The 27,263-nt window shown below is 34.1% G+C and overlaps 1 protein-coding gene across 1 annotated transcript in view; it reads left to right on the top strand.

Moving 5' to 3' along the window:
• Positions 1-16,601, top strand: part of Su(var)3-3 (Suppressor of variegation 3-3) — a 597,292-nt gene extending 580,691 nt beyond the window's left edge. Inside the window, exons 6-7 of the mRNA XM_064056423.1 lie at positions 5,373-5,718; positions 15,141-16,601. Of these exons, the coding sequence (XP_063912493.1) occupies positions 5,373-5,718; positions 15,141-15,489 (695 nt within the window). The 3' untranslated portion in view covers positions 15,490-16,601. The remainder of the gene's footprint in view (positions 1-5,372; positions 5,719-15,140) is intronic.
• The last annotated feature ends 10,662 nt before the right edge of the window (positions 16,602-27,263 follow it).

The raw sequence follows: 27,263 nt of genomic DNA, 5'->3' as shown, positions 1-27,263 counted from the left end.
AAATTTTTAAGTTCGTTGATTTCTCGATTTATCGAGATTTGGATTTTTCGATATCTTGATTGTCATTTTTTCAATTTATAAATTGTTCAATTTTTAACTTTTCGATTTTTCGATTTTGGCCGAAATAATTTCGGTTTCTCAACTGTTCGACTTTTCAACTCCACGATTTCTTGATCTTTTGATTTTTCGATTTTTCGGTGTTTCGATTTTTCAGTTATCCGATTTTTTAAATTTGGGGGTTTCGATTTCTCGATTTTTCGTTATTCGGTTTTTAAATTTTAATTTTTTGAATTTTACATTTTTTCGATTTTCTGATGTTTCATTTTTCAATGTTTCGGTTTTACGATTTTTTAAGGTTTCGATTTTTCTATTATATTAGATTTCTCGATTTTTCGAATTTTCGATTATTTTTATTTTTAATTTTTTTCTCACTGTTAATATACAAAAATTGTCACTAAAAACATTTATTAAAAATTCATACACAGTGTTTCCAAAACATTTTCCCGATAAAAATCCATTGGGTTACTACGATTTCAACAATATTCTTAGTTTAAGACGTTTCGCTAGTATAAAACACAAATAAAGAATTACTTCTTAGTTAAACAAAATATGTAAAATCATCTAAATAGGCACCAAAAATATTCACTTAGTCGTTATAAAAACCGACCAAACAACTATTTCCCGCAGAAATTATAGTCCAAACCAACCAAATTGCTTCTGAACGCTTAGAGTCGACAATGGCCTGAGCGCGCTCTGGTCTGTAGATCAAACAAGTCCTCAGGCGACGAGTTGTAGTGAAATAAGTTTTTTTATTGGCTATTTAAATTTGGCGCTTGCCTTTGGCGGTTGAGGACTCCAATGTCAATAAGAGTGGTTTTGCAAAATCAGCCTGTATGTCGCATCTATATTAATCTATGGTATTACACAGGGGCGGCTGGTGCCAGGAGACACAAGGACACGTGCTTATTCTTGTCCGCTTTTGTCGACACATTCTACATACCTACTCTCTTCTTCGCTCATCCAAAATTTATTTTTTCTCTCTTCATTCCCGCATCTAGATCGGGTCATGATTACTCACTGCTTCTTGTTTTTGGTTGATAGTTGCTGTGGCTTTTCTTTCTCTATTGCCCTTAAATATCTATCATTATACCTAGAATTTCTCTCTCCTCTTCCCTCGTGCTTCTGTAGATCAAAATCTCTTCTACACCTGCTACACCTGTTTTACTCGACTTCTCACTCTTTCTATTTTCTTTCAAGAGTAATCATTGTAGTATTTTGCCCTCTTCTTCCAAAGTGCTCGCAATTTTTCCCGTTTCGTTTCTTTCACAATATAACCTGGTGTTTCACTTAATATCCGTTTAAATATCTTTCTTGGTTTCTCTCTACCTCTTCCAACCTTGTCTACCCCCAGATCTATACCCCATACAATAGAACAGTTTTAACAAAACTATCAAACAGCAATCATCGCCAAATTTCCTTTTTGCAATTCCTTCTACCATCTCGCTCACCTTGTTAGCTGTTTTGCATATGTCCTTTAGATATGTGCTCATTGAGTTGTCCCAGTTAAGTAGAATCCAAATATCTAAATTCCTTACTTCCTCTATTTCTCTGTGTCCCTATTTTCAATTTTTTTTTTCTTCTGCCTTTTTCCTCCGTTGCATCATTTTTGTCTTGTCCACATTTACTTCAGATCCCTTCCTTCTCATATACCTTTCAAGATTTCTAATAATTTCTTTCATTCTTCCGACTTAACTATCACCACAATGTGATCAGCATGTGCCAACACCCAAAACTTCTTTCGTCCAACCACTAACCTTCCTATCTGTAATTTGCTAGACATTTCTTTAAGATCACCAATGTAAGCCGCGAATAGTCCTTGGGCTCACCGAACACCCTTGTCTTACCCCCTTTATTATATCAAAATTTTCACTCTTTCCCATTCCCTCTTACATTGGCCGTTATGTTTTGTACAGTCCCTTGATCCTGTTGATTTTTCCTTTTCAAAGATTCCCACATCTTTCTTCTGTATTTCTTTCACTATTTCATAGGGCAATAAACATTATCCGTTATTGCTCTCCCTTCCTTGAACGCTGCTTGTATGTCTGGCAACAGCCCTTCTGTCTTCATTTCCTTTTCTAGTCTGTTTCTCTGTACCATCGCTTACCATTTGCAACTCATACTTAACAAAGTTATCTTCTACCGTTTTTCGTATTCTCCTTGTCTTCCTTCTTGTATATCGGGCATATTATTCCTTCACTTCACTGTTTTATATGGTTTCATTCACCCGTAGCCCGTTTATAATTTCTGTCATTCTGCGGATAACATTATCACTTTCAACCATGCTTCATTTGGAATCCCATCTTTCCCCGGTGCTTTGACCTTTTTTGGTTTCTCTTGTTGTCGTCTTACTTCTTCCTCTGTCAATGGCTCCACTTTGTAGTTTTCATCTTTTCTTCTATTTCAGTCGTTTCTTGTTTTTCTGTTCTCTCTGCCTTTGCTATGCGCGCTCCCAGCAGTTCCATAAAATGTTGTTACACCCAATTTTTTGCTTTACAGTTTCTTACCTCTTCCTGCTTTTCTTAATGTACTTTCAAACTTTTCTCTCATTTAAATTTCTTTATCTTTTGTGCTTCTTCCTTCATTACTTCCTTTTTTTCTGGTCTTTGCATTTATTTCTATATATTTCTCTGACTTTAAGAAACTCTTCTCTTGTTATCTTAGTTTTCTCATCTACTTAATACCTTCCGCGTTTCCCTTTTTAAAACGTAACAATCTTCATTCCACCAGTCTTTTTTTCTTCCTCCACATATTCTTACACTAATTTTTACCTTATTGCTATTTTATCGGATGTTACTATTCATCCCGTTTTATGCTATATTCATCGGTAGTTTGCGTTGTTAACTACCCTTCATATGCTCCACTAGCCTTCTCATCCCATATTATTCTCAGTTATTTCCCTAGTTTCTCCTCTTCTTTTTCCTGTTTTCTATCATATTCTTCTATTCCAACCTCCAGTGGCGTATGTTCGGAATATATCATTTCCCTCCCTTTGAATTGCGAAATTTGTTCCCACGCTTCTTCATTCACTATTGAATGAAATTCTCTATAAACTCTCAAAAGTCATCTTCTCTATTCATTTTCTTCTCGTTCTGTTGTTCATTCACTTTCTTTTTGTCATCATCTCGGCCCTTATTCAAATTAGTTTAACACAAGGAAGCATATTAGGTCCTTTATTACCGATTATTATCCTGTTGGTCCTGCATAGGTTAATTTCCCTTCATAATTTTACCCTAGGCAACCCATCATACGTAAGACGAAAAATAGATATAACCTTATTTTAAATTTAATCAAAGAAATGAAAAATATTGCCCTAGTGCACCCTACGCTGAAAACTTGTTACTTATCATTAAGTACTGCGCGAACTTGAATTTAACCAGTTTTTCATTCCCTCATTTTGATGTTTTTACTTTTTTTATTCGTTAATTAATAGTGCCTGAATTCTTGCGGATAAGGTGGAAAACCACCAGTGCGATGATGCAACTGAACCTCGCGTCGGCGAGATTCAAGTTCAGGCGGCTAACTGTATACTTAGTAAAAAAAAATGATTAATTTTTCTTTAAATCCATACATATCCAGGAGCATTCATCCTACAGTTTATCGACCATTGTTGAGGGATGTGTTGAACAAAATTCGGTAAAGAAAAAAGAAATTTCCAAAAAAAATTTTTCATGCGTTAATCCATCAAATAAAAATGACAATGTGAATAAAAGTAACATCATGCCATAGACATCAACTGATAATAGCAATAGCAATCGTTCTTATTTGGGCAATTTTAATGAAGAAGAATACAACATATCTATTCATTATAGCAATATTATATTATTTAAGTCAGCTCAGAATCGTTACAAATAATATTGGCCCCTTTTATAATTATATTACAACTACTTCTTGTTTTCCAATTCCAAACATGTTAATTAAGTGATTGTGTGATGTGTATTAGTATTTTTTTCATTTATTGTGAAGAAAAGGATCAACATTTTATTAATTCTTCATGTGATAATTGAACTATTAAAAATTCATTTGAGGGATTAATAGTTATTAATGTACCAAGGGCATTATTCGGATTTAAAAAAAATTATATATATAAACAAAATTGAAGTTGAGGAGTGAAATATCGCTCTTACACTGTATTTTACAAACAATTAGTATTAATATTTGTGACAAAAACATATATCTAAGAGTATGTTAAAACTGTCGTCTTTCACATTGAACATAAAATTTAAACTTTAGGTTTGCGACGCGACGTCGATGCCATAAATGTGTCATATCTATTAAATTAAGTTTCCCCCTGCAAGCTAAATTCAATGGCGTTTAGAGAATTGATATTTCTATCCATCCTCTAGGTGTAAGTCTGTGTAGATATACATGGGAAACCTGTATCTACCATTCCATTTGAAAAATAAAAAATTTGATGGTGACTTCTAGGAAAAATTACTAGTTATACATAATTTGGTATGCCACAAATCATATTTATGTTAGCAGCTCTACAATAGATAAATGGGTGCGAATACCAAACTGAATCTCACAAACAGCTTCCGTGACTTAAGCATGCAGTAAAATTTAAAAATTATGGTTTTTGCTGTTACAAAGTAGCAACTTAAGAAAAATGAATATTAAGTACGTACAATTAAGCGAACGTAATCTGAAGTCGGCGAGATTACGTTAACAAAAAACACCGTGCGGGCAATATTTTTCGTAAATAATGTGCTCGTGCACATAGATCATAAATTCCAAACAAACAAAAACCCTAATGAGCCAAAATTAATTGTTCCATTTATCTCGCTGCATGCAAATTAAATACCTTGTTAAGAGGCACTTAGGCAGCATATAAATCGATGGCAGTCAGCTTACCGCAGAACTAATAGTATTTAACAGTATTTACTGCTTGTAACGATTATTAGAATTTCTTATCCCAACAGAGGCGATTGTGACAAAGACGACATAATTACATCCCGCCTCGTGATATAAGAACCCGCATGGAGGAGTTACGCGTCGAAGAAACAGATCGAAAGCCTCAGAAGCAAACAATCGGCAGTCTTCCCGGATACATTATGGATCAACCACCGCATCGAGAATTCGTTTCGAAACAAATGCTCGCCATCTTAATGACTCGAATTGTAATCCCACTGTTTACCTTTAATTGGTTGCGTCAGATGCAGAACATAATGCGTTTGAACGCGAAGATTTATTGGTTTTCTGTTCCAGCGTTAATGGCTCCCGAAAGACTGCATTGTCTTTCCGCCAGTCCCCAGACAAATTTCTCGGATACCGGCGTTCGTTCGAGAACTGATTTTGATTTATTTTGCTTGCAGCGGATGTCGTACTGTGCACTCTTCCATTGGGAGTCTTAAAATTATGCGCTTCGCCAAATTCTTCACAATTGAACACCGTCCAGTTCGTGCCACCGCTGCCGGATTGGAAGACCTCGGCTATTCAGAGACTGGGATTCGGAAACTTGAATAAGGTCGTTTTGTGTTTTGAGAGAATATTTTGGAATCCGCAGGCGAATTTGTTCGGACATGTGGGCAGCACCACCGCCAGTAGGGGAGAGTTGTTTCTCTTCTGGAATCTCTACAAGGCTCCGGTGCTTCTGGCGCTGGTGGCGGGCGAAGCCGCTGCCATTATGGAAAATGTCACCGACGACGTTATTGTTGGAAGGTAGGTGGAACAAAGGCCACAGTTTTATATTTATTGTATGAACGTTCGTATTACGAAATTAAAACGTCTTACGCTGGAAATAATTAATACATGTCGAGTTCGTCTATGTAATTTTTTAGATTGGACAAGCAATTTTTAATCCTCCATTTTTAACAATAAGCATATCTTAAGGTTAAAAATCGTTTGAAAATAATACCCGCATTTATCTGCAGACTAAATGTCTGTTAAACGTTAGGTCGTGTATAACATCGTATCTTAAATCTCTAATATAGTGTTTCAACAAAAAGGCAATATTTTATGCAGGTACTTCATTAGTTTTAGCTGGAGTACTGACGAAAATAATAGACCTACAATCGGGAAAAATGATGTCTTGTGATTTTAGTAGCATAGTTAATGTGTTAACCCTCAAAGAACGTATTGTTTATTTGTTTTAAGTCATTTAAATAGACAAGGTCATTTTCATATGTGCCAATTTTATTTGTATTGAACGCAACATTGTCCACATTGCTGCACACTAAGTTTGTTATAGTAATTCTATAAAAAAAAATGAAATTGTGGAAGTAGCTACCACGTAATTTTTTCCCTCCTTATCCTAGAAATAATTTCTTTCTTTTCTCAAAAACGTAATGTCTAAATCAAAAGTTTTCACCAGTGTACCCTGTATAGTTTGTATAAATTTGTGAACATTCGTTTCAATTCATACACACCTTCACACTGAACCTTTAACACAACAGTGGACATATCCAGCCGTGCTGGTGTCATCGGTACACGCTACGTCTGAATTTAAAGACATTCGAAATTATCCTTCTTAGTCTTTCGTTCTACCCCCACTCCATGAGAAAAGAGTAGACTACAGGACCAGCATCTGCGTTGCACCTTCTAGCGTCTGTTACATTTGTAAAAAATGTCGACAAAATCACCCTAGGTTCAGTATTTTATAAGAAAATAATTCTCCATTAGATTATTTTTTATAGTAATAAAAGTTTATTATACTTGAACAACAATTACGGTGAAAATTCTTGTAAATTTTTGACATATGATGTATGTCTAGAAAAAGACGAATTCCACGGCCGAATGGCACACTAGTAAACAAATTTAACAAGTGGTTTAATTTTTTGTGTTAAGAAAAGTAATATCTCAAATAAGAACATATGATATTTGGCTTTAATGGAAGCTAGCCGACCACGTGCCGTTTGCCGCACGACACACCGTGGAATATGGCCTATGATTTATATAGTTTAAGGCCATTCGTTACATTTTCCCAATGAGATTTTCAATGCATTTTCAGAATGTAATATCTTTACTATTAACAGATCTATTGCTGTGAAATTTTAAATATAACCTATCCACAACTTCCTCTTCATAACGAAAGGGTAGTTTTATTAAAGCAGGTTATCACAATGTTTTTCTTTTAATTTTAGTGAAATTTTTGCATCACGTAGCTTCAAAAACCAATATCAATTATACGCGAAAATTTCGGAATGCGATGTTCTACACTGTTTTCAGGTTACAAAATTATAGAAATCGTATGATACACATTGTCAAATTTTTTTTTGGAAATGGGATACAGTGTAAAGAACCTTGTGTCCTGCAAATACCGGAAGCTTCTTTTTACTGAATCTCATTTCCAGCACAAAAGTCCACAGTGTCTCTGGTACGATTTCTTGAGTTTTGTAAGCTGAAAACAGTGGTGGAAACCGCGTTCTGAAATTTCCGTAAATAATTGCGATATTGATTTTTAAATGTACGTAATGCAAAAAAAAACAAAATTAAAAAAACATTTAATAATAAACGGGTTAAAAAAACCTTCACTCATACTATAGGAGTATAATGAAATTTGTGGACAGGTTATATTTACAATTTCATAACAAGTCTGTTAATAATGAAGGTCTTCCATTCTGAAAATGTACTGGCAACACCATAAGAGCCAAACGTAGCGACTTCTCTTATTAATTAAAAATACTTAAAGTTATAAAATTTTATTGTTATACAAAATAATATCTCTGTAACACAGATATTTCTAGTGAAATAAATAGGGAGAATATACAGGGTGTCTCAGAAATAAGTACATTAATTTTAATCAGTTATAGAGCTCATTGAACTCAACAACTTTTTTTAGTAGAGTTTTGTCAAGAACTTTTTAATTATCAAGTTAAAAATTGTTAAAGTTATACCCGAATTAAGGTTACCCGCCCATGGATCCTCAGTCACCCATGGACACTAATAATTATTGTAATTAATAATTTATGGTCAAAAACAGTTACTAGGATACGTATTTTCCTAATCTTGTCAATATGACAAACATTTAGAGAGAAATTGAAAATCCTGCTCCCTAATGGCGTACGGAATTTCATCGGCCCAAATGTGGGTGTTGAACACCTTCCCTCGTGTAACCGACCTCATCAGTTGATGGTATAAGAGATACAAAATTTGCTTGTTCATTTATTTTTCTATTAACCCACTCACAAAAGTTTTGCCTACGTGGTAAGTGTGTTAGTTTCAATAACTGAACTTTCTGGTCCTGAAAGGGGTACATTTGTTCTCTGAGTATCCTCCAAATACTACTCTCTGATTCATCACACTAGACAGTGATGCGTGCTAGTGCCCGGTCGAGCTTCGACACTCTTCAAAACAGCCTCTTCAATATTAGCAATTCTATTACTACGTAACTTACTCCGATCCTGAGGTGCAGGTTTAAAAGATCCCTACTCTCGAAAATGCTGCAACGTTCTTAAAACTGTGCATATTTGGCAGACGATTTGGGAGGTTTTCTGAAAAAATTTGTTGGGCGCGAGTGCCGTTTCCCCGAGCTTTACCGTACGTTAGTTAAAACGATATCGGTGCATTCCAGATTTGAAAACAAAGCCATTTCAACACATTTCGTCTATAAATTAGAAATCTGTGCCAAACAAACTTTAAAGAGACAACGTTTAATAAAAACATTGACATAAAAATGATTGTCAGTGTCAAAACGGTTGCTACGGTACCTTCTTCATTGTTGTAGTGTTGCTATTATTTAAGTTATTATTTAAGGTGAACATAGACGGCTCGTGAATATATGGGTGGGAAAATTCGAAATTCGACTTGAGTTTTCGAAAAAATGCTAGATAAAAAAGTTGTTCCGTTTCACGAGTTCTGTTACTGGTTAAAATTAATGTACTTATTTCTGAGACACCCTGTATATGTGTGAAAACCTAAGGAAAAGAATAAACTTTTTCTACCGCCCACGTTTTTTGGTTTTCTAATAGAGCTATTAACGCACGCAAATGACGTCACAGCAGTTCGTTAATAGCAGAAAGGCGTTCTTTAATAGATCTGGTGTAATTTAGATCGGTAAGATTGGTAGCAATGACGAGAAATGTCAAGCGAATGTCAGTAGCAAATCTAAACTTAAAATTTCCCATGTTTCCGGACGCGTAACTTCTTCGCAAGACATTTTAACCAATTTTAAATTACAAAACCTCGAATTGGTTCGAATTACAATTGTTGTTGTGAAAATTAGAACCTCAAATATTTCGTGGTTAGTGTCAGACCGACCCATCACCAACCACGACAAAAGTCCCCAGATTAAAAAAAATGCAAATTTCAATTAAATTTTGGGAAAAAACGTGTGCGGTAGAAAAAATAGTATAAATAACTCGTTCATAAGGCCATTGAGGCACTCATCCTTTATATAACTCGCGGCTTCGCCGCTCGTTCTATAAACTTGGATTCGTGCCTCAATATTTGCCTTATGAAACTCGTTCTTTAATATACTATTGTAATAGTTAATATAACAGTATTGTTGGAAGTGATTATGGTATAGTCTTCCACAGAGTCTCACTGTTATGGAGTCAAATACCTCTAAATAAGCTTATAATAGGCCGAGGTACAGGGATGGACCCCTGCGGTCGGTTTTATAATACCTCTATTATGGTTTTCTTTGTTGAGATATTTGACTCCATAACGATGGGACCCTGCCATATAACGTTAAAGCCTGTGGAAGACTACAACAAAATCACATTTTTTACTACTTCTACTAATACAATAGAAGCTGAAGGATACATCAAAAAAGACAAAAAACAAATTCTAGAAACGCGACAGGAGGTAGCTTTAAAAAGTTAAATAATATTTGTAAAAGAAGCGATAATTGAAAAACTGGAGAATTTAGTAAATAGTACACCATAATGACTACTGCATCAACGAAACGAACTATGAAAAAGCAAATGCAGTAAATAATTAGAAAATTAAAAAAGAAAGTAATTATGACAATATATATACATAAACAATGTTACAATATTAAGTAATAGGAAAATATAGAGAAAAACATGAGAACAGCTTTCTGAAAGATAAATATATATGTTCGATCATATTTTTACTCAATTTAGAACAAAAACAGAGATTGCGAAATACGCTACGATTTTTACACTTTAACTTAATGAAGTATTAATGGGAGAAACGGGTTTTCTATACAGTGTGATAGCTTCAATCCTTACAAAGAAATTATTCATGTAAAATACAATTTCAATAAAAGTTCGCTTACATATTGAATCCACTCATCGGAACCCTGTGAAGAGGTTTTACCTTTTAGTTCTTAACCTAGCAGGGATTAACGGAGCTACAGTTTTTGCTTTAAAATTCCTGGAGAAGTAAGAACAGTTCTTACCAACCAAGCGGTAGACAACCAAAAAGGCAATATAGAGTTGTGCAAAAAATTGTAAGGAATAAACTGATCGATAAGACGAAAGTGAAGCTTGGATTTAGGTAAAGGATAGTATTATTGACGTTATTAAGATTTATAAAAGAAGAATAGGAATTGACATCATAGTACGGCAGTAAGAATTACAACAGAATAAGCGACAGTTTGCCGATAATTTCGTTTTTATCTAGCTGGAAATTTAGAAAATACCTTTTGAAATATGCAAGCAACAAGAGTAATTACAAACACAACAAAGCTATGATCTTTGAGCTGAAGAGATATAAAAAATGCAAAAGATAGTTAGGTGAAAAGGGACGGGAAGAAAAGTAGTAATGAGGTATCATCAGATATCCTTTTTCCTCAGAAAAAGTATGAACCAATAATGAAACCGAAATATTGGTAGGAGTAAATAGTGCTCTAAGAGGAGTTTAAGATCCATCTGAACATGAATGGGGATAATTTTTAGAAATATTTTTTTTTGTGGATTGCCTAGTTTCAAAGATAACAAGAACAAGCTGAAACTTCTATGGACTTGAATATGAACAGGAAGGAGAGCGTTCACGAATAAAAAGAGTAAGAAAAGAGACTTAATATGAGGTACCGATCTCTTGCGTACTCCGAAACCCTGCGCCATCCTTCTTTGTCGGTCTAAAGGTTTTCTTCTAGTTGTCTGTTTCTCATTTCTCGGTCAATTCCTTCCCTTCAACTGAGTCGTGGTGTTAGCCTTTTTCGTTTTCCATGTGGGCTCCATTTTTGGATCTGCTTTGGTAGTCGATCTTTGGGCATTCTTTGTACATGCTCATACAACCTTTATTATTGAGTACCAAGATTTTCAATCATTTATTATGTGACGTATTTTCTTTTCTTTTTCCTATTTCGATTTTCCGCCAGAGAACCTCCAGAAGTCAAAATCCGTAGCTTCTGGTTTCTTTTTGGATATTTCTTTTAATTGCCGTTCTTTGCTTCTATATGTGGTTGTACTCTTGACCATGGTACAAGAAGACATGGTGTGCTACTCCGGTGGATAAATTTTCATCTGCCTTGCATGTCACGTCACATTGCCTTGAAAGCCGTGTTTGAAACACTCTTCTGACAACTTCGCAAGCTGTCAAATGTCACTTTATCAGTGATATGTGAGGTTATAACAGAGGTTGAGATCCGGTTCAATTTTTAATCACGGGTTAACTTATCTTCGAAGGTGCCAAGTTGAAACCAGATGCTAATAACACGTGTTCAAAATTTGGCATCGTTCGTTGATAGTGATAATACGAACATGCAACAAGCCAGAATTTAAATTTGGCTGTCATGACAGCCATATGACGTCACACAAAATGCGCAATATCATACCATGTCTTGTTGTACCATGTTCTTGACAAAGTTGTTATAGATTCTGTATTTGTTGGAGTTAGATACTGTTTGGTTCTACAAAATACTGTCGAGACGTGTGATGCCTTTCCTCCCTTTATTGTTTCTTTCTGGGATTGTTTCGTCTAAACTTCCGTCTTTTGTGATGGTCAAACCAAGGTACTAATACTGGTCACTTGTTGCATTTCATACCCATCATCTAAAGTGAGATTTTGCTGTTTACTATCCGATACTCATATATTCTGTTTTCTTTATGTTCATATCTAATGCCTATCTTTTATACTCTTTGTTTAACTTTCTATTCATATACTCGATCTTGTGTTAGTATTAGTTGGTCGTCTGCAGATGTTAGTGTGTAAGTATACTGTATTATTATTGATGTTTTTACATTTACGTTTCCATATTTTTAAGGCTTTTTCTAGGCAAATCTTGAACAGTGTCGGAGAAAGACAGCAACCTTATTTGAATCCCTTGTTAATTTGGAAGCTTTTGAGACGATGTTTTCAATTTTTTTTCTTGCTGTGGAGTTGGGATACTCTTATTTACCGCTTGTATTAAATTTACTTTATATTATCTTTTCTAGTCATTCCCATAGTTTATTTTATGGGATACTGTCTTATGCCTTTTTTAGGTGGACATATACAAAGTGTAGTTCTTGGTTGACGGGAATTTTTTTTTCTATAATTTGCGTGACGCAAAACAGATGGTCAACTGTTGATCTTCCTGCCCTGAACACAACGTCTTCTTCAGTTTCCATATCACTATTCGTTTTCTATTTTGTTTTTTTACTAATTTTTCATACATTCTACTGACTGAACTTGTAACTGTGATATCCTTATAGTTGTCACACTTACCTCTACTTGCTTTTTTATACATGGTGGATATGAAGTCTGTCTTACATTCTTTTGGGATTTACATTCCATTTAGGAAATTATGGAAGAGCTTAATTAGGCTGACTGTTCGATACCATATTTCATTAATTCAGATGATATGTTTCCTGGACCTAGTGCTTTGTGGTTTTTTGAAACTTTTATATACTTCAGTAGGTAAACGAAGATGTGTCGCCACACTTCTTTTAAATTCTTTTGTGATTATTCGTAGTGGGGAAGCTGAAATGATGATATTTTGATTTTTGATGTTATTATGTCTTTTTTCTTTTCTGATTTCAGTGATTTTAGCAACTTCCAGTTTTCAATACTCTTCCCTCCTCCTAAATATGCGTTTAACCTATCACATGTTTGTTGCCAGGTTTCATTTTTCTTTTGAGAAAATCATTCTTGGGACTATTGCTTTAGCTTTTCTATAATTATCTTGTCAACTTTATATTTTATACTTAAGAATTTTCCATGCTTTTTCCTTTTGTCCTCTCTCTTCTAATAGTTATATGGTCGTTTTCGTTTGATTTTTGTTTGGTATCCTTAGGCTTCTTTTGCGCCTTCGTGAACACATATTTTTATGTCTTGATAGTTCATTTAATTGATGTAAATTTTTTATTTCTAATTTCTGATTTAATCTCTTTCTATATAGTTAATTCGCTCACGCTGTCTTGTTCTAAGTTGTTTAGATTTTATTTTTTGTCCTTTAATTTCTCCTATTTTTCTTCTGTTTTTTTGGGTTTGCCAGTCACTGACTAGTCATTGCCACGAGTGGCTCCTCTATATATTTGCACAGTCGAATTTAGCCAGAGCAAGAAGGCGAATGTCTAAAAGAAAAATTTAGAACAATAAATTCAAATGCAATGAAAATTTTGAAAAAATACACAATTCATCTACAAATTCCTGACCTGACAATCTGCCAGAAGCAGTAAGCATACGACAACTAAAAACGTTAAATTTCCAAAGGTAACCTTTCTATAACCAACGTGTTACTGGTACTTGCAATTTTTATAACAAAAGCGGACTTTGATCAGACACTCTTTTGCGATCTGGCCGTTTCATTGAATACAAATATTGCCGAAATGAATGTGACCACTTGTTACATGATTTTCGACAATACTGAGATCGGAATATCACCAAAATAAATTGATTACAGTACGCAGATTAAACTGGAAATCAGAAAATACGGATTAATTCTAGAAGAATATAACGAAAAGAAAACATAATATACCAGGAACATGAGGAAAACCTGGAAATATGTAAGTTCTATTTTGAGAGTAGAAGGAAAATGGGAATCTCACTCGATATAGTTTTCTTTATTCGATTGAAACATTTCCCATGATCGAAATTCTGCAGGGAATAAAATTCTGATTTTCATTTCATTGTGTAGTTTTTTCTTCCAAAATTTTGCAACCCCATGTGTGGTATGAAAATATTGTTGAGATGTTAGAATTACTGGGGAAATGGATCTGATTTCTTAGCAACTTAACGATGGCCGTTCAATTCACCCGATCTTAACCCGATTGAACACCTCAGGAATCATCTATATCGGCAAATTAGATTTTTTTTTTCATAATCTTCAAGGGAACAATACAAGAGCAATGGCAAAACATTTCGGTAGAAGTGTGTTCCCTGGCTCGACGATACCTCGTAGTGAGTGAGGCAAGAGGTTATGCAACTAAACATTGATTTTTCTACAACTTGGTGGTATTTGTAACAAATCGAAAAGTTTCACACTTCTGCCATTGCTTTTGTTGATTCTAATTAAAGGAGAAAATATTTGTTTAAATCTGCTGATTTTGAAAGATATCCCTTAACTGCTTCAAGGCGTACTACATATCCACAAAAATAATTTCCTTAGAGACATTAGAAAATTTGATGAGCCTAATAATACGATTTCCGTTCGTTTTTACACTTGTTCCATCGAGTTCTTGCATTGTTGTATACCAGATTAACAAAAGTTCTTCCACGTTCCAAAGAAGGCATATTTTGATTTTTAAAGTTGCGGACTTAAAGTTAGGATTCTTGTTGGACAATAAGTTTGACGAGCTATTCAATTTGTACACACTTTAGTACTTCTGCACTGGAAATATGGCGACAATAAATAAACTGCTATTTTTGTTTGTTACTTTCGTACCTAGGGAGACAACCTAGAATTTCTACGTTCTCTAAATGGTAATATGTGTCTATGTATTCAGTGTTAAGTGAACTGGAAATAAGAAATTATATACGTTACTTTAACAAATATGAAAAACAACATTAATGCTAGCGTTTAAGAATATAGGGGTATTTTTTATTTCACTTGACACTTATCAGCTAAGTACAGTTAGCCATTTACATCCACTCGGCTACAACTCCTTTTTATTACGCATAATACGAAAACGTGCGGATTGAAACGCTATTAAACATCTCTTACTTCTTGTACGTCTAATAATAAAAATTACTCCCATCTCTCTCACCGATAGTAGCTACATCAATACCGAATTAATAAAAATTTGTATTAGATGCATCGCCGTCCTACGAGGAATTTTCGGACAATCCGGGGTACCCCAACCTAAAGAAACGGTCGTCACTCGATGGAGAGCTGATCCGTGGTCAAGAGGATCGTACAGTTTTGTGGCTGTCGGTAGTTCCGGAAGCGATTACGATTTATTGGCATCACCCGTGATTCCGCCGAGTAGCCAGGGAGTATCGGTCACATCGGGCCCCGCCAGGGTCTTCTTTGCAGGGGAGCACACAATTAGAAACTACCCCGCGACTGTCCATGGAGCTTTTTTGAGCGGTCTTAGAGAGGCAAGCAGAATCGCCGATCAAATTATTGGAAACCCGTGCCTTCCTCAACCCACGGAATGAGGGGAATGAGGATCGTGTAGAGTAGGATAATTCTAAATTTAGTTTAGGTTTGATTCGGGACGATAAACCGAGCTTCATTTTTTTAACAACGTGTCGTGAATTTTTAACACGTTGAGGGACGCAAAATATTAATTTTCCGATAATATTCGGTTCATCGTCCACTTAATTTAGCGTGTGTGTGTGAAGAAAGAAAAAGGTAAAGGTGGCGTAAATTGCCGGAATAATTATATCCACACATTTTTTTGGTGTTTTGAACGAATTTATAGATCTTTGTTGATAGCCGAAATTGGCGTGAGCGATGTTAATAATAAGTTACTAGTATGGTGAACATAATTTATTTGCTTTACTACTATAACGTAAAGTGTATGCGTAAGATAATTCTAAAAGTGCCCTATAAATCTGACATAATTGCAGTCTGTAGTATCGTTGCATAAAAAGTATTAAATATTGTAAGGTTGTAAGTTGTAAGATAAATTTCTTCTGTATTTTATGCACAATTATGTGCTTGTACCACGTCACGTAAATTATAGCAAAAGTATTCCACTGTTATAATACCCTATTCGTAAAAAAGAAAGTAAGTACAGTTCCAGGTAAAGAAGGATGATTAACCAGAACTAAAGCGAAACAGATCACGAACGACTGCAGCGGAGTGCCATAGAAGTGAAATTCCTGTTTGGACTAGGAAACAACTTAGACTCTAAATGATAGAAGCAATTTATTCTAAAATTAAACCTTTACCTTATCCACTTTTACAAGCTTTTGATTTATTATTTTATAGCCAATTTATTCATTTAGTTGATATTAACGACGTTAATGTAAGTTTCGTTTTATAGCGTAGTTAGTAATATCGCCATCACTAAAATGTCATAACGCGTTCTAATTACATGCTCTACATAGTAAGCCAACAAATTGTAACGTGATATACTTAAGTAAAATTGTTAGTTAAGTAGGTAGCTTGTAAGATGGAAATCAAACATTTACACTTTCGTTTCACAACTGGCAGCTTGTTCAGCGTGCGTTCTTATCAGTTCGTTGAATGTTTGGTTTCTTTTTAATTTTTTGATATTGTAATGAAGTAACGGTTCCGAAAATAAATCGCAAATGACAAGCAAGGTATTGAAGCTCTGTGCATTGTGCAGAAAAACACCCATCTCTCATCCTATTAATAATGCGTTCCTTGTACCAAATAAATCACTGCCTGCACTTCGTATTTCTCAATTTGTTTCGCCTGGAGTTTACCAATTTACAGTTTATCTTGGTTAGCGTCACAGCGAAGGTGCACAATCAAGGACGGCCAGATTCCGAAAAACTCATCCCGTAACTGCGAAAAAATCTCTTTTTCGCTGTTTTAATGAACCAAATACCGACAAACAGGTGTCAGATTGTATGATTCTCGTAAACAAACAGCAATTAATTCCTCTCGTATTGTTGCGGTTTAGGTGGTTGATTTGACTGGCGGCTGGTTGACTGGAATGGTAAGTTCATTAGTTATGTAAATCGAATTCGCTCTTAAATAATGATTTACTGCTCTCGAAGTCTGATGGTAACTGGATAAGGAAAGCTTTCGGATGGCCACGGCAGATATCCTAGGCAGTTATACAACGGATACTATTTAATCATGTACATTTTCATAAACAAATAGAATATTTTATGGGAACCGGAAAGTAGCCGAAGGGGCTGTTGCGTGGACGGAAACATGGCATACGTTTGGCCAAAGTGGGCAAGGGCGGCTCGTCATGGAAGGCTGAATTATTGTCAGTTCGAAGAATTTTTTTAAAACCAGCTAAGTTTTATTCTTGACTGATTCACTAAAATTTTATAGTAAATTTTCATTTTATCTTAATTGTGGTTTTCAAAAATTATTATTGACAGGATTATATACAATTATTGCGTCAATTTGACGTTCAATTAATAAACTAGATAGCGATTTAGACAGAGTTAAATAAAAAACCGTGAAAAATTCGCTACTGTTGTCAGATTCATCCTAAACAATTTTTAAAAAGTTTCTTGCTATATTATAAAGTGAAGAAAACAAAGGATAAACACAAAATACCTCCAAAATTATTATGAATAATGAAAGTACAAAATAGTGAATCAAAAATATGGTGATACATATCTCGAAAGGAAATTTGGATAAACAATTTTTTGAACACCTGTATATCAGAACAATGACCAAACGCCATCTCAGGGAAATACAAGGAAACAGCTTTTTGTTACCTGTAACTAAACAACATTCATTTAGCTTTATCAGGCACCTGCAATCACCCGCTTCAAGCCGTATTTACGCCTCTAAAATTTATTCGTAGTTCTTTCTTTTATATTGAACCATCATCTGTAAATATGTACCTACGTATTATATCCAAGTTTTTTGTATTTTTTGTCAATAAGGTTTTTGTTTCAATATTTATTATCGTTCACTTCAAATAACTTAGGGTTACTTGTAACATTACTTTCAAACAAATTGAACTCGTAGAAACACAGCTTTTGAATTTTATTTGATTTAACATCTAAGCATTTCTGGTTCCGTAGTGGTGCTTAGTAGAATAAAGAAATTAACGAAGAAATAAGCGTGTAGGAGATGATAATAATATCATATGGTCCACAAAATTTCTATTTAGAGTAGGCTGTTTATTGGAAACAATTAGGAAGTGTGCGGATATTAAAATTACAGCCTACCCTAAATAACAGTTTTGTTGATCATATGGTATCTGCTGAGCCACGTACATAATTCGTGCTCGCAGTTGCCTGGGTTTCAAAAAACAGTTGTCGGTACTTTGTGAAAGGCAAAGAGCATCACTCCCGCGATGCCGAAGCCTGGTTATAAGAAACAATGAGAATGTCAAAAAACACATACAAAGAAAATTGATGAGAATTGTTAAAAAGAGAGTACACAAAGTGAAAAAACAGCAGCATGGCGAAACACATTGTGGTTTTAGAAGGAGTTTGATATATATTTTTTTAAAGGAAATAATCGCGAAAACGATAGACAAACAAGGATGTCTTTTACAGATTTAGAAATAGCCTTCGAAAATATGTCTTTGGCAAAAATTTGGTTGGTACTTGAAACGACAAGTGTGAATCTAAAGTCGATATAGCAGTAAGAGGATTTATAAAAATAACAGCAACTACGTAAAAATCTAAACTGTTTCATAAGAATTAAATACACCAAAAAATTGATCTAAATTTATTTAGACAGAACTTCCATCTCCCCTAAAACACATTCGGACAAATACAGCTTCTTCGAAATAATAAAGTAAAAAAAATATTTGCGATTTTTATGTATTACATCATCCGCACAGACACAGATAATGCCATATATTTAAATCAGATAACCAATGCGAAAAAATAAATTATCAGTACATGCTTAACTTCGATAGATTATATTTATACATCTAGAAAATGCAACGATTAAGCAAAACATTCTGAATATCATTTTGAATACATAGTTCTGTTATGATGCTAATTCTTGTTTTCTTATTATTAAATATAGGCATACTGCATTTTCAAATTTTCGTCTACAAAAAATTGTGAGCCATGAGGCAATCGAACCATTTTTGTCAAAAAATGTGGATGCCTGGAGTAAAAAATGAAGGTGGATTCATAAACCACAAGTACGTTATTTTCTAAAATTTAAATTTATTAAAGAGAATTTTGAGGGGGCATCATCAAACTGTTGGCAGGGATGATGACCCGAATTTTAATTAACGTTTTACCATGCACACGTTATTTGTTAGTAGTATTTCGAAGATTACCTGTCTAATAAAAATAGATCGATACAGGCAGAGGACAGATGGCAGATAGACAGATGGAAACGACAGACCTAATTTTTTGTACTCTGTAGGTAATGATAGTAGGTATTTTCTCAATGGAGCCTGTTACAATACATCCTTAGCTAACGGTCGGGATTCAGCTCAGTATTATATGTACATGTATATAGTTGTAGTGGGTAATGTTATAACGAAGTTTGAAAATAAAGGTACGAAATGCGGAACAAAATCTAACTCGCAAAGACATATAAAACAATATAATATGAATATTAATGTGAAAAAAAAATTATTGAAGGTCATTTCGACAGAATTTCCCTCGCCCATGTAGTGCAATACAACTTATCCAACAGTTTCGAGAGTTTATAAAATTTGTTTTTTTTTATGATAACCCCTACAAATTAAAATAAATATATATGTTTAGTAAAGGTAGATAAGCTCTTCGCATGTTTCAAGTGAATTTTTTCATTACAAAATTTTTTGAAACGTAATTCAGTTTGGAAATGTGGAGTTTAATTGTAACAATAGTAAAACTATATTCTCAAATTTTCTGGACAATAGAGACAGCCATTTTTAATTCATTCAATAAAATAAATTATAAATAAGGTGTTACGCACAACTACCATACACATCTAAATATCAAAGAAAACAGTGCTCGAAGACTAGATTTTGCATTGATACACATTATTCTAAGAAACAATAAGCTCAGAACAAGATGCGGAGACGCCCGATGGTCACAATTTACGATTGCTTCTGTGTATTTGATAACTTGCCTAATTTTTTCAATGTAAAAAAAGAATTTCCTGCCATTTTGTAATTAAAGAAAGAACGAGATTTTCTTAATACAAAAAAAAACTGGTCCAACTTATTGACACCTCTTGATGTTGGGTCCAACAAATTTAGGTTCTCTTAAAAATTATAAAATCAAAGTGACCGTTATAATTTATGGTATGAGTAGGAAAAAAAAATGGATACATCGGATTTCGATTCTAGGACCCTTTAGATCCAAAACCAACGCGGTTGTACCTGTATTTAACAAGGAAAAATATTGAACTATAAAAATTGTAATAATAAACAAAAACAAGGCAAATTCATAAACCACAAGTAAAAAGTATGTTATATTTTATAATTTATAGAGCAGATACCAAGCCAAATTTTGGAATAATGATAAACTGGGGATTTAAATCCAAAGCACTGAAGAAACGTGAAACGGTGCACTAATAAAAATGCTGAATAAAAGAAGAAACATGTGAATGGAAGCAAGAGATTTACGCTAACATAAAATGACAACGGATACTCCAAAAAAGTGAAATCTGGAAACTGATGCGGCAGTTTTTGAAATTCCAATCTTTATTGGCATTTTTGCGTCAACACTTTACTGAATAAATAAATAAATAATGAATTAACTAATTAATTAATTATTATTGAAACCGTTGAAACTTCGATCTCGGTAGTATCCCGGATGCGAATTGCGGATTCTCTACTTTTTTTTAAAAACAAATCATTATTATTAATTGTGCATATAATTATAATTTTTATATTAGACGTAATTATCGTAGTTGAAATGTCTTCGTGGTTCAGATCATGAGCAAATTCACCTATGGTCTAGCTATACCTGACCATACTAAGGCTGAAAATGGACTAAAGACTTTATATAACAAAATCTAGAAGAATATATAAACCACAAATACAAAAATGTATTTTAAAATAAATACGATTTAATTATCAAACTTTTGAGAAGACGTCACAAAATTCGGTGGAGACAGACAGACTAGCGATCTGTTAAACGGATTATAACGTTAAAACATCTGCTAAATGTCAGAGCGATTGGTTCAGTACTTTCTAAGAAAAACTGTAAAATTTTGTTGTACAATTTTGATTATTTTTCCCACTATATTCACCTACAATATAAAAAATTTACATATATAACTGATAAATCACAAATATAGGCATTTTGGGCAGGATTTATTTATATTTATCACAATTTTGAGATGACGTCAACAACTCTTTGGAGGGGATAAACAGATAAATTTTGTGTAGCGACTAACTATGTTTGTAGTAACCCTAAAACATTTGAAGCCTTCAAGCAGTGGACTTTTCATTTTACAAGATGAAAGTAAAATGTTACTAGAATGAAACGTCAAAACGTTTATATAGAAAATATTGGGGCACGTTGATTAGGGGCCATTCGTATTAAATAATCTTGATGTAGTCCTTTTTCTTAACTAATACAGTCCTATTTAATGTTGTGAAGCTTTGTTAAAACCGTTTATTTAGCGCAATGTTTATTGAAAGATAGAACTAAATTAAAAATCTATTAGTCTGCTGTTTTCAAAATTCTAGGTACCAGAACAGCTATTAGCAAAATACTGTAGACAGACAATAAGTTTCACAAATGTGAACCAGCCTAAGTGTGCAACGCGGCCTGAATAGTCGAAAACAAATTTAGTTGCAAGTTATGGAAATCAGTCTTTTATACGTATACCGTAACTGTTAACATTAACGTGTTCACGTTTTATCAAAAAAAATCAGTATCTTAATTATGTTTATCTACTTTCATTATGTAATGTGCAGATTACAGGTTTTTCTTTGATATTGTAATGGTAGTTTTTACCGCACTAAGTGCGGTAAAGGAACAATTACAGAACTAGTGCGGTAAAGAGTGACTTTTAGAAAAGAAAGTTGCAAAACCATTTATTAACATAAATTACACAGTTTGAAACATTTATAAAGTTAACTCCAGACGCTGCTCCTATGTTGAAGCTGCGCTTCTCCACCGTGGCCTAATTTGTTGAACCCACAGTAACTGAAGAACCCATTATTTTTGCAGCAATTATTTTCTTATTTTCGACAGATATTTCAACATATCCTTCTGCCATGCTATCCGACTTCCAGCCTCTATGACCAAGCAACATGTTAATTATTCCCTGAAAATTTCCTCTCGTTATAGCAAATTCTACATAATTTTAGTTTTTGAATTCAGTAAGGTGATCTTGTTAAATTCTTTTTAGGCTCTAACGTCTCTTGTCGTCAAATTTGTCATCTCCTCGTGTCGACAAGCACCAAGCACTTCGACTATCAAAACAACCTGAAACTATATAAATTTGAGATTGTTTTTTATTAATATGAGCTGCAATTTGCCTTCATAAATAAGAAATCCTTATCATTTATTTTCTTAAGAAATTGATTTATCTCTTCTTTGGAAAAAATAAACGATTTTCTGGGTCGGTAACCTTCTGATTTCCGAGAAGAAATCCACAACCTGATGATATTCAGTAATATCAATATTCTTCGTAATCAACACTAAAGTTCGCAACATGGAATATCGTCACCATAAGGAGGATGGTTTTAACTTCTCTGCTTGTTCAGCAAAATAGGAATGCATCACCTTGTTCAGAAACGTCACCAATTTTCTTAACTTCCATCCATTCATCAAAATATTTGTACGCTATCTCGTAACGTTCTTTAGATTTACCAGGAACTAACGTATCGATAGCAGATAGCAGATTGAGCAGCCACTTCAATATCAGAAGGCAAATTATCCTCTGAATCACTAATTTTTGCACATAAATTGCTTTCACTGAACGCTTGTGAAAAACGTAAACAAATCAGTAACTAGGGTTACTAATTTAGCCGCCTTATTTTTTCTCCATAAAAACAATTTAAAAAATTACAAAAATATCTGTGTTAATTATTATGAAAATTATTGAAAGTAGATAAAACGTTGTACAATATTTGTATCGTAATGTTTCTTTACGATACTTGATGGATTATCCAACTCCCTTCGGCTCGTTGGACAATTTTTCCATCGCGTATCATAAAATTCCACATTACGATACACATATCGTAAATATCTATTACGATCAATCGTAGTTCAACAATACCTACTCTAGGATTATTTTTAAATGTCCGCCCAAATGATTGAGCCTAAATCTTTCGTAGAAATTCTACAGCACAGGTGAACAACATTGTATAAAACTCTAAAACAAAATACAAAATTTTAAACCTTGAGCAGCCGCCGCTGGAAACGAGTCCGAAAATGCAAAACGAGTTCCAAAAACCAATTCGTCAATGTGGAATAATGGAACGTCACGAGTTGAACAGTTAGCAACGCTGAATGGCGAATGAGGATCATACGTTTAACTTTGCGGATACTTTTATTTATCGCTGACTGTTGAGAGACCATTACATTTTACGACTGCCAATGTGCTTTTGACACACTGCTGAGCGAAGTACTGTTGAAATAATAATAATGCTTTATTTTACGCACATCTCCATTATGCGCTAACAATGCCTCCCTTCGGAGTAAAAGACTAACGCTTGTTTCATAGCACTTTTTAAACAAATAATGATTCTTTAACCAATGTGAATAGCAGATGTGTATGAGGCAGATATTGTCTGTAACGATTTGGTTAATAAAGGCGAAGGAGGTATCCATCCAAGAATCAACAGCATCATCCGCTAATAACAAAGGAGAGGATCAGTGTTCAGATAAACCGAGTTATTTCGTATTTCAACAAACGAGCTCGGCTCCATCATATATAATTAGCCCAAAGCCATAACATAAATTATGATGTTAACTTTTTATAGGAAACGCACGCCTTTGATTTATATTACCGTCGAATAGACGTATGCTATTTCATAAATTTTTATTTAAAGAGGTTCTTATAAGGTCGCGCTCGTTTACACATGTAATCTAACAACTTCCAACTCTCGGACACTTGCCATCACGGCGAAAGTGACAAAGTCGGAAGAGAGCAGAGATGGTATATATTACGTCCTTAGATAATGTGACCATTGTAGTTAGGTGATTAATTGTTTGTGCATTGTTTACAATTGCTTTTTATTGCGGCGCGGCCTGATATTAAGTGGGCGGATGAAGTTAAAAAATATATGACAGGTGGTTTTAATTTAAATCAATTTGCTTTGACAGCCGTAGCTAAAATTCAAATGCGCATAGAAGAAAAAATGTATTTTTCATTAATCATTGTTTGACCAGTCTACTCTCTAGCGCAAGATAATACACCAGCTTAACTAGGGCGCTAATTAAATGATAAAGATTTTTGCAAGCTAATCGAGGTAAGATTGTTGGACTGTGAAATAACACTTAGTCATTCCATATGTTCGCTACAAATGGTATTATTCGGAACAATTGAAAGCTTTAATGTCAAGTCATCTATAAAGTTGGAGATTATCTACAATGTAGATAGCTCGTGTGCTCGTCGAAATTTGTGGATGTTTATTCGCATAGTATATAGTAAGAGATATAAACAACCCGATTTGCGAAAAATTACGTTTCCAATTACTAGGACTGTTTTTGCTTTTTTGCCTTTAACTGTGTCTTCCATACAAATTGTTGTTACTGTAAATTTATTAGGTTGGATGCATTGGTAACATTTTACATTTACAAAAAAAAAAAAAAAAACGGTTGAATAGAAAATCCAATGTACTTTCTAAACAGGCACTATTTAGTCATAACATGACAGCACTCTTTTGCATTCTACGAATCGATATCGTTTATTAGATCAGAACTGTGGTGTTCGTCTGTGGCTCGTTATTGTGTTGTGAATTCGTGAAATGTTATGAAAATAGGCGTGAAATCTTTTAGCAAACAACAAAAATACATTTTTCATTATACACACCTAGGAACACATCCATTAATTTTATTTTATTTGAAGCTAGAGTTCACCAGTTGATCTTTTTTAGGAAACTAGAGTTCCACATTTTAGAGTAGTAAAATTTAAACCAGCGCTTATGCATAAGATGTTTTTATGCCACTTTGGTGTGAAAAAAGTGTAAAAATGAACACAAGCGCAACAATTATTTCATGAAATTAGAACCACTGTAATCACGAATGACAGTTCGAAGATACATTATTGTCTTTTTTTTTAAATACAGGTACTTCACTCATGGACTACATTGACACTATCTTATCCTTTAAGACTTACTTATGCATTTTTGTGAAGATCAGACTTTCGTACGCTAGCTCTAGATCTGCCTTTTTCTCTATTTTTTTCTTTGGTACGTGTGATGCGTCATTACCTTCTGATATATTATATTACCCTTCATTAACTCTCATTTATAAATATTTATTCAGATAGCACAAAAAAAAAACTCAATCGAAGACAATAATGGATTTTTGAGAATTTGTCTTTGGTAACTGCATTTTCAAGTCAAACTTTCACATTGACGGTAATCCGACAAGTCGAACATATCTATCAGACAAATCTTAAAAAATCCTAACACCCAAATTGTTGACATAAAAAATATCTAATAGAGAACCCAAAATTGATCCTTGTGGATTACCCTTAGTCATAATTTTGATTAATAATTCGTTTCTCCGGTTTGAGTATGCTCCCTCCTCTCCGAAGAAGGAACTGGTGCCCGAGCAACTTCCCCCATAAAAGACGCCAGCCCCATGACGTGAAAGGGACTTCATCGTCAAAACCGGCTAGGCATGCCTCAGCGGCATTTGAGATATCGACAAAACGCGAACCGACATGGTCACCGTCACCAACCCCAAGGTTTCATCACAATCTTGCTAGTTCAATCATCCAGGAAGTTTTGGGTCCGTCTCTTGGGTGGTCTCCATTACATATCTTTGCAAGTCTAGCATTCACTATGCTTCCTATAGGCTTGTTCCACTCCTTTCTGTCCTTCATCACCTTTATAACATCGCTGATCTTAGATTCCTCTTCCATACTTCGGTTGATCTGTTTGTCTCGTGGCATAGTTCCTATCATCTTTCGTAAGATCTTTATTTCCACTGTCCTTATTTTCTGTTTCGTTCTTCGGGTATTTTCTCTTATTTCCCTGCCATATATCATTATAGATCTTTAGCAGGAGCGGATTTTCCTGAGTGCCCGTAGTCATAGTACACCACAGCTTCACTGTCCGAGTCCAAATTTTATAGGTACTTTTAAAATGAAGTGATATTTGTAAAAAGATGCTCCATTCTGACTTTTCACGAGCGTTGGTCTAATTTTTTTCTGCGCTGTTTCAGCATCCATCTCTGATTTTTATAATTGTTTTGTTTGTATATATATAGTCCTTTTTGAGTCGAATTTTAGATTTAGATATTTATTTCTCCATATGGTATCTTGACTAATGCAATGATATAGCAACGGGTTCAGCTTGTTATTTACTTCCGAAGTAAGCTAAAAAATTATAATAATTGACTTCATCGGACAAACGGCCATTTTTATGTTTTCTCGATGTTTCATGACCCTTAGATTTTGAAAAGAAAAAAGTAGTCTCCTGTTTCCGTCTGTCTGTTGGTCGTCTGTGTCGATTTTTATTAGACGCGTAATCTCCGTAACTGCTAGGCCGATTGTTGCAAAATTTTGTATATATTTAGAACTATTTTTCTAATCGTCCACACCACCAATGTAATGACATTCCCTCATTTTTTTTATGTACTTCTGAAAAATATTACAGTTATCGTCTTCTTCATTGAAACTTTTCAAATCTCGCAATGTCTTTAAACGTCTATATTTTTTAATTTCAGTAAAGTATCAGTGTTTCTATTTTGGTGATTTTCAGGCCTAATAAGGTATTTTAATCATAAATTTCCGTTTCTTGTCATTTCCAATTGCTTCGAAAGTCTTTTTAAATTAATTTTAACCAAAGTCTTTTTTCAATCTTGAGTTTCGAGTAACGAAATTCATCACCTGTTCTCTTTTCCAAATATAATTCTGTTAAAAGCTTATCTTCCTCGAATCCCTTTCTGTTTTTACATCTCGAGCACAAGTTAGGACGATATAATAATAGGATCCATTTGATGAAAAGCTAATTTCTTCGGCTTTTACGACTTGGGCAACACCAAATGTCAATCTTTTCTTTTCCGTCTGTCTGTTATCTCTCGGTCTCTCGTTTATTGTCTATTGGCTAATTTTATTGGTCTCCTATTCCCCAGATCTCTGAATCAGTTGCTGTGGAATTTTGGATGTAGGTACTTTAAGATTATCAGGTAGATAAATGCTCTAATAAAATGTTATGAAATCGTTTTAA

The sequence above is a fragment of the Zophobas morio genome, unplaced genomic scaffold (genome assembly GCF_036711695.1).
Source record: "Zophobas morio isolate AGI-343-1 ecotype UQ-CSIRO unplaced genomic scaffold, CSIRO_AGI_Zmor_V1 ptg000014l, whole genome shotgun sequence".
In the NCBI taxonomy this organism is placed as follows: domain Eukaryota; kingdom Metazoa; phylum Arthropoda; class Insecta; order Coleoptera; family Tenebrionidae; genus Zophobas; species Zophobas morio.
Note: the sequence above shows the minus strand (reverse complement) of the source record. Positions and strands in the feature narration are given on the sequence as shown.